Genomic DNA, 8,985 nt, shown 5'->3' on the forward strand with positions numbered 1-8,985 from the left:
AGCGACCCAGCGACCAGGAGCGATCATCCAGTCATGCGCGCAGCCAAAGCTGACTTTCCACCCAAGCAGCTCAGCGCGCAGTCGCAAGACATCTAAATGCACAAAGAGAGTAAACGACCTTGAGCAACCGACTGCCAGGCAACTACAGGCGACTGACCCCGCCTGCAAGAATGGGATCTCCCGCGTGTAGTCGCGACTACGTCACAACTGGTTGAAAGCGCGTGAGGCTGTTTTATTTTATTACTCGTTTTTTTTATCTGATATTTAAAACGCGTGTTTTCCCTTTTTCTTCACCGTCTCCACGTGGTATAATGGAAACTGAAGATTTAATAAATGCGGTACACGAGAAGACCGCTTTGTGGGACATGAAGGACAAGCGGTACCATTCGAGGGACATACAGCGCAAAACGTGGGCGAAAGTCGCTGATGAAATGGGTTATGATGGTGAGTTGTTTTTGATTATTATTTTATTTTTTTTCTTACATAACAGGTTGGTCATCGGGACAGCGATTAGCGCGCTTTTTTTCGAAATGGCGCGATTTGCAGCGATTTTGATTATATCGACGTAGTTTAGCGTTCCTATTGCATTTTACGATTTGAGCGGCAACGTAGTTTTCAATTTTTTTGGAGAAAATTTTGCTTAAAAAAAGTATAATACACACTTATACTGAAATAAAGGTAACGGCGAATTGCAGGGTACGCAATCACTAGTTTAAAATTTTCATTAGTTCTCGTTTCTTTCATTAGTTTAAAATTTTCATTATGTTAATTTTTTTCATTAGTTTAAAATTTTAATTATCTTAATTTTTTCCATTAGTTTAAAAATTTCATTATCTTAATTTTTTTCATTAGTTTAAAATTTTAGTTGGTTTAATTTTTTTCATTAGTTTAATTTTTTTCATTAGTTTAAAATTTTAATTGCTTTAAAAATTTTCATTAGTTTAAAATTTTCATTAATTCCCATTTATTATTAGTTTCGATTTTTTCATCAGTTAAAAATTTTTTTAGTTTTAAAATTTTTTTAGTTTTAAAATTTTTTTAGTTTTAAAATTTTCATTCATTTTAAATTTCTCTGGAACTCATTGATTTCATATTTTTATTGGTTCTGGAATTCTTTGATTAGTTTAAAATTTACAATTAGTTTTGGAATTCTTTCATTAGTTCTGTGGGTAATTCTTTATAATTAGTTTTCAAAATTTTCACTATCGTAGTTCTGGTTTTTTTTGAATAGTTTGAATTTTCCTTAGTTTCAATTTTTCCAAGTTTAAAATTTTAATTAGTTATACATTTTACATTAGTTAAAATTTAAATCAGTGCCGATTTAAATGAGCTTGTTATATAAATCCTGATTAAAATCACAATTTAAATCACTTTATTTAAAAAAAATCATTGATTTAAATTATACACACACACACACAAAATTTAAATTCCATTTTTCTTTATTTAATTTCAGTGATATTCAAGTAAAAGTAATCTCGTTTGGTATGCATGTCATTGAAATGTGTTATTAAGTTCTTGTTGGAAAGAAATAGGCAATAGATATCTGGTAAAAATACAGACTTGAACCTAAACCCTAGATACAGTGCAGAAAGATATCTATTCAATTTTTAGATCTTGTGCATGGAAAGAATTGCAGAAAAATATAGAGAGCTAAACTTAGAGATATTATAACTGCATTTAAGCATTTGCTAAACAATGGGGCACTAGGGTTCCTCTGATAAAAAGAACCAGAGAAATTAGTTTTTGCAAAATGCCTTTAACTCTATGCCATGATTGCCGATTTAAATAAGATAGTGTACTAACATAAATATCGTTGAACTTGAAATTTTAATAGGAAAAGTGAAAAGGCTAAAGTTTGATCGTTTTTTTTACCAAAACTCGTTAAATACAAAAACAACGCCACAACAGGCAAAATGCCCAACGAGGTGGCTGAGAAAAAGATGCCCATAAAAATATGGATGTCATACATTTCAAAAATACAGCAACCCAATTAAAAATGCAATTAACAAAAATTGTAAACAATATATATACACATGATAAAATATTATACAATGCCCATAAAGAATACTTATGGTTGTCTTATTCTAAGTATGGATAGAGCTTCTCGATTTACCCCAACATGTTTATCGTATTTCTTAAATTTGTTAAATCTGTGAAAGAATGAGAAATGAGTAAATTATTAAGCAAACACATCATGCAAGCCGGAAACACATATTAAATGCATGCATCAATTATGCAAGAAACAATCTTGTCAATAGCATATATTTGAAATATGTGCAGAACCTGCGCCATTTAAAATTTTAATTAGTTTACATTTCACATTAGTTAAAATTTAAATCAATGCTGATTTTTTTTTAAATGAGCTTGCTATAAACCCTGGTTAAAATCACAATTTAAATCATTTATTTAAAAAAAAATCATAATAATTACATATTGAGTCTCGCCACTAGAGATTTATTTAAAGCCGGGGAAGCCGTTATGAATATAAGCACTCTACAAGAGAAAAATTCATAATTCGGGTTAAATATACTGTGTCTTGGGCAAAATTTTCGTGCCTTAATCTAGTGCCCTAATCCGAAATGAATCCAATGAGTAATTGTCACTCGCGCCAGATTAATTTATTTTCATCTGTCTTTTTGAAATCGTTTTCCAAATACACCCCCTTTCTTTTTCAGAAAGATTTTGAGATACTTCATGTTGAAAGAATTATTAATCTAAGGGCGGGGGGGGGGGAAGTATTTTACCCTTTATAAGTGGCACAGCAGAAATCACTAACACCCCCCTCCCCCTCTCCTCAAAATGTCATATTTTCCAATGAAGTAGGTTTTCTTCCGATTTTCAGCAGGTGGCAAACTGAACAGTCTGGACATTATAGGAACTTATGCATCTGCATGTGTGTGTGAGAAAAATAAGCTGATTACATCACATACAGCGCACCACTTCACACTTTTTTTTTCACTATGACTCGCTAATAACAGGGACGTCTAAAGAGCATCATGGGCCCCCAGGCCAAGTGATTTTTTTTTTGAGGTAGGGCGGTGATACGGGAGAGGGGGGGGGGGGTGGAATTGCCCCCATAGCGTCAAAGATGAAACCTACTGATCTAATGTATATGCGCATATATGAAATGACTGAGTTAAATTTGAGAGATCAGGTGAAAATATAAGCATTCTCAATGATTAACATGATTTTTTTAAAAATTAATTAGCAGTCAGTTAATTTAAACTTAAACTAGGCTGGAACATTCGGGGCACTGAGCCAAATGGGGGCCCCCCCCCCACAAAAAATGTACACTTATTTTGCATAATTTTTTCCTTTTAAGGGGGCCCTGAGGTGTACGCTACGGTGCTGGTCTGATTTAAATTAAAAAAAAAAAAAAAAAAAAAAAACCAGATTTTTTTTTATGTTTAAAAAAAAATAGTGATTTTTTTCATAGCCTGGCGAATCGTCCCTTCACTTCTGGACCATCGACTCTTTATTCTAATAAGACAGGGCCGTAGCCAGAAATCAATTTCAGAGGGTAACAACTGGCATTTCGGGGGCGGGGACCGAATTGATAGATTTGACCGTGTTATTTAACATGAGAATCCATTTTTATTCTCATTCTTCGGGGAAGGGGGTGGTGGACCCTTCCCCCTGGTCCCTCTAACCCACTCACCACGGCCTTGCTATGAAATTATATCTACGAACCCCTACGCCAGCGGTTCTAAAACAGTTTTGATTCGCGGGGCCCTTAATTTCCTTGGTGGAGCCCCTCAGGCCACTTTATTTTTTAATTTATTTATCAAATATATCAAAAACTTATTTTATGATCTTAGGCCACGGAGCCCCTGGTGTGGGGCTCTAAGGGCTCCGTTGAACACATGTCGAGAACCCCAGCCTCAAAGTTGATATTTTAACCGCTTTGCCCTGCGCCAACAAAATGAATGCATGCTACCAAAGCCTCTCAGACAGTAGCATCCAGGAGGCTTTGATTCTACGGACCCCCCCCCCCCACTAAAATCTGTTCGCCCATCTCTACAGCCGGGTAATGTGGGAAAATTCCATCCCGAAAAGTACGGGCTGATCCTAAGAATCTAAAAAATAAATCGTACCTCCCAACACATTACCTAGTATCCGCTCCCTGACCACTGGTCACATAAGAAACAGTTAATTTTTTCTTTCAAAACGAAAGAGGGAATTAATGAATTAAAGTGTAAACGTAGTTATTACCAGAAAAAAACACTTCGAACGCGATTTCCTCAGATTGCAGTTTTTGAGCTCACCTGTACGATAAAATGAGAACTACCACTGCATCAAAAAAATCTGAAATTGCGCAGAAATGTTTATTCGACGTGTGTTAGTAAAATGAACCTCGAACTTAGGTACACGACTATTCGTTAGAATTTTATGAATTTTTAAAGTGAAAAAAAAAATGTGTAAATTTTAAAAATCGGAAAATTCAAACATTTTTTTTGAAAATTGTTCCCTATCGGCTAATTGCAAAATCGAAGGATCATTTTACTAACACACGTTGAATAAACATTTCTGTAAAATCTCAATATTTGGTGCAGTAGTTATTTTTTAATTTTACGGATGAGCTCAAAAACTGCAATCTGAGGAAATCGTGTTCAGTGGTTTTTTTTTTGTAATATCAAAAACATGTACAGTCGAATCCCGTTATAACGAACTCCAAGAGACCGGAGAAATCACTTCATTATAACGAAATTTCGTTATAAAGGAATTGCAGCTTTTCGAATTATCCCTATGTAAACTTATCTTGAATGAATGAATGTAAACTTATCTGGGGGATTAGAAAAGTGTTCGTTAAAACGAGATTTTCGCTATATCGGTATTCGTTAAAACGGGATTCGAATGTACATTCACACTGTAATCCATTACTTCTTTTATTTTAAACGAACAAAAAGGAATTGATGGGCAAGAAATTTTTTTTCACATTCGATTTCCAATTGAATAAAATACTACTTTTTAAAGTTGATTCAGGGGTCGTGACTCCCCTTAAAGAGTGTGTTTAGAGTGTTTCACTTTAATCCTGGAAATGGGCTCCCAAATTCAAGATGGAGTGCATAGGTAACAGGGCGTATGGAATTTTACTGGCGAACCATTGATCCTAGAGGCATATTACAATTAGAAAAGTATTCAAATAACGTGTAGTACTCAGATATGTCATTCATGTTGCGGGGTGGGGGGGGGGATGCGTATAGTTATTAAATAACAGGAAAGCCGTTTTATCCGCATTTAATGCTGTTTTCTCCCTAATTTTCCTACGTTTTTCGAATATCTCAGAAACGTGGAATTTTTTGCTGGCATTAGGAGATACAGGGCAACAACTTTTCAGTTGGGTTTTTTGGGCACATGGAGATTGTACAATGAGTAATTTTTTTATATTTTAATAACTATACACTCCACTTTCAACATTAATGACATATCTGAGTACTACACGTTATTTGGATACTTTTTCTAATTGGAAGTATGCCCCTGGGATCAATGGTTCTCCAATAAAATGCCATACGCCCTGTTATCTATGTACCCTGTACTAGTTAAATCCTTTGTTAAATCCATAGTTAAATCCTTTGACGATGAAGTACGCTGGATTTGATGATGCAGCTGAGACAAATAATGAGAGAAATTCTCTGATAAAACTCACTAACGAACAACGTTTTTTTTTAACACATAGATAATGTTATAAGAAATTTAATCGAAAACAGTGGTTCCAGTGAAACTAGAATTTCATTTGTGCGAAAAATATGCTCAATTTTCTGGCTTTGCTACTAAAGTTTGAAAGAGATGCTGCATGTTAGCCGAATCTCGACTGTTTCATTAAAAAGAGTGACCACCCTATCATACCAGGCTCTTTAGGAAAGAAAAAATCCGCACTCAATAGAATCAATCAGAAGTGGTGAAGCCAGCGAAAGCATTAATTCAATTTATTCATATTGCCTAAATTCCCGGGACTTATACATAAGCTTGAATAATTCATTAATTAAAAGAAAAGAGGTTCCTTTGCTGTTGCTTTCCATTCTTTAATCTTCTGAAGAACCCCCCCCCCCCCGATCTCTGTCTTCCCCACGTTCAATTTTCGGAGCACGATCTACATTTTAGTGTAATACACTGATCGCAGCAACACTTGTACAAGCACCGAAAAAGAACCATTGATCAAAGCATCCGAGAAATTTCTGCGATAAAAAAAAAATTTGATAAAAATGCTTTTTGGCGGGAATATGCTTACGGCTAGTTCCACACATTAGCGAAGAATCCTAAAACAAATTTGGAGCGATACGATCAACGGTGTGGAGTTGTATAAAGAATAAACATACTTTCACATTTATACGTACACATGAGCATAAAGTTATTGGAAATATTGGGAGAGCTCAGATGAATTATTGAGGGGGGGGGGAAAGGAGGCTCAAAGTTTAATATTGTTATACTCAGTGTTGATCAGGAGTAATCAATTGATGCAACGAAGGGTAAAATTTTAAATTCATATTTTTCCGCTGTCTATCTGTGATTTTTATACTAAAAAACGGTAGTATTTTTCTGTTTTTTTTAGTGGTCGAGGTGAAGAAAAAATGGAAAGGACTCCGTGACGTATTTCGGAGAGAATATAAAAGGATCTACCATTCTGGAAAGGACGTGTCCGATAAATGCGCCTCTTCATGGCCGTTCATGACCCAAATGATGTTCTTGGTTGATGTCATCGATCCCAAAGAACTCACATGGAACGAGAAACCTATTCGAAAACAAACAGCTGCTCTCGAACAAGATCATTTCGAAGACGCCGAAGGCGAACTCGAATCCAGCGAATTCTTACCTGCTCCAGATTCACCGAGCACCAGTATTCCAGTAGATCGGCAACCGAGCAAGTCAAAAACGGGACACCAAAAAACCGCTGCCACCCAAAATAAACGCAAAAAACCGAAAGATGACGATGATCCGCCTGATCAATTGCCGAAAATTGAGAAAGTGGAATCGCAACTTGTCACCGACGAGAGCAGTACTTCGAAGGGGGACAGTGACTATCTATTTTTAGTAAGCCTTCTTCCTTTCCTAAAGAAGGTTCCCCATCATCGAAAATTGGCTGTAAGGAATAAATTGCAGCAAGTGCTTATCGATGAAGATCAATTCATGGGACCTCCATCTCCGTCGTCCTCGTGGACAATTGAATTGACTCCCCAAATATCATATTCGTCAACGAGTGCTTGACCAACTACCTCACTGTTATCACAGGCTTTTTACTCCACCGATTGGCCTGTGACCTACGAAATATCTTTCGGAACTTGTATCATACAGGTTTCTTAGGAAAGTCCCTTTATCCTGGAATGACTCGCGAACCGTTGATCCCAGAGGTATACTTCCAATTGGAAAAAGTATCCAAATACCCTGTAGACCTCAGATAGGTCATTCATACTGCAAAGATTTTTATAGTTATTAAAAAAAACCTTTTTGTTTGGTTACTCTGTCCTAAAAACCAAATTCTAAAGTTGTTGCCTTGTCTTTCGACAGCCCCTTCTAAAAAAACACGTTTTTAAGTGCGACATTCGTTTGGATTCGAAAATTGCTGAAAATATGCAGCCTTAAATGAGCTTCCAGCAATTTTCGAATTCAAATATCTCGATGAATATTGCAATTAAGAGCACGGAATTTTTTTTGTTGGGCTCAGGAGAGCCAATGCAACAATTTTCGCTCTAACTGGATTCTTAGGACTGAGTGACCAAATAGTTTTTTTTTTCACTTTCATAACTGCAAACCCTCGCAATATGAATGACGTATCTGAGGTCTACACGGTATTTGGATAATTTTCTAATCGGAATTATGCCTCTAGGATCAACTGTATAAGAACCATTTTTTCTTTTGTTGAGATGAAAGTTTTTTACGGTTTGGAAAAAAATTGTTTTGTAATGTCTATTTGTCTTACTTTTCGGCTCTTCAATAGATTAAAAAATATATATATATAGTTATTCTATTACCATATTTCTCCGCATTAGCTGGTGTGCCAGGAAATTCGAATCAAATTCTGGAAAATTCCTAAATATCTTTATTATAAAAAATCCATTGAATTGGTTGAATGCATACTGTATAATCCTTAGTAAACCTCACTTTTCCCAGACCAGACTCCGACATTCAAAAAATCTGGTGTCTCCCGACTGAGTTTGGCGGTATGCCGGCTAACGCGGAGGGGGAATACGGTAACTTAAATTAGGGATTGACAAATCCCAAGAGCCCAGATCGCCATGCCAACAAGGAAATCTGTATCAGCACATAAAATTTTCAAAACGTGGCTGCTAAATTGGAGCCTGTGTTGAAGATGACGAAAATATTTCCAAACGTTTTTCAACACAAGAAAAAATTATTACAAGTCCTGAAAAGTACAAAAAAAAATTATTAAAGTCTGGGCTGACCATATTTCCTATAGAAAAATGTGACATATTGGGATCCTAGTAATGGGGAATCGCCTGTTATCGCCAAAAAAAAAGTAAATTATTGTTAAAATGTGGGAATTGTGCTATGGCCATACTCCAACAGTCTGGTCCAATAATCGTTAACAAATATCTTGCTTCCAATATTTGCCACCCTGTTGAAATGAAGCACCAGCAGCATAGGCTGGGGTTACACACTGGTCCAATGTTTCTTGGCAAATATTTGCCTCCAAAACACTCTTTAAGGAATAATATGCCAGTGTGTGTGTGTGTTGTAACTGTTGGTTTTCTTCGACCAACGTTAGGCCAGGTGGATTAGAAGATCTGGAAGGGGAAGGCGGCTCCTTTGACTTAGGTTGGGGGCTGGAGAATCCAAGTCATTCTCTATAATGACTAATCATCAACTCATCATCATTACAGTACTCCACAATGGTACACATTTCATCAATCACTGATTATTCCTGGGCTTGACCAATCCCGGGGCCATAATAATTAAAAAAAAAAAAAATTGGTGCCTAGATCTCTATTTTTAAGAGTATATGAAGTCTGAGAATAACACGAGTTTCAG

At 36.0% G+C, this 8,985-nt stretch overlaps 1 protein-coding gene across 1 annotated transcript; it reads left to right on the plus strand.

Annotated features, from left to right (window-relative positions):
• Positions 1-142: 142 nt before the first annotated feature.
• Positions 143-7,956, plus strand: LOC149069039 (uncharacterized). Its single transcript, XM_089250745.1, has 2 exons — positions 143-444; positions 6,551-7,956. The coding sequence occupies exons 1-2, from the start codon at positions 312-314 to the stop codon at positions 7,201-7,203; spliced, it is 786 nt and encodes a 261-aa protein (XP_089106871.1). The 5' UTR covers positions 143-311; the 3' UTR covers positions 7,204-7,956.
• Positions 7,957-8,985: the final 1,029 nt, after the last annotated feature.

The sequence above is a fragment of the Pholcus phalangioides genome, unplaced genomic scaffold (genome assembly GCF_987345545.1).
Source record: "Pholcus phalangioides strain wild (caught in Gottingen) unplaced genomic scaffold, Ppha-v1.0 ptg000024l_1, whole genome shotgun sequence".
Classification (NCBI taxonomy): domain Eukaryota; kingdom Metazoa; phylum Arthropoda; class Arachnida; order Araneae; family Pholcidae; genus Pholcus; species Pholcus phalangioides.

What these genes read in the sequence shown, in the direction of transcription:
- LOC149069039 (XM_089250745.1), top strand. Translation starts at nt 312, where the DNA reads ATGGAAACTGAAGATTTAATAAATGCGGTACACGAGAAGACCGCTTTG. An exon ending in TGATGAAATGGGTTATGATG is followed by an intron (nt 445 to 6,550) that starts GTGAGTTGTTTT and finishes TGTTTTTTTTAG; the next exon opens with TGGTCGAGGTGAAGAAAAAA.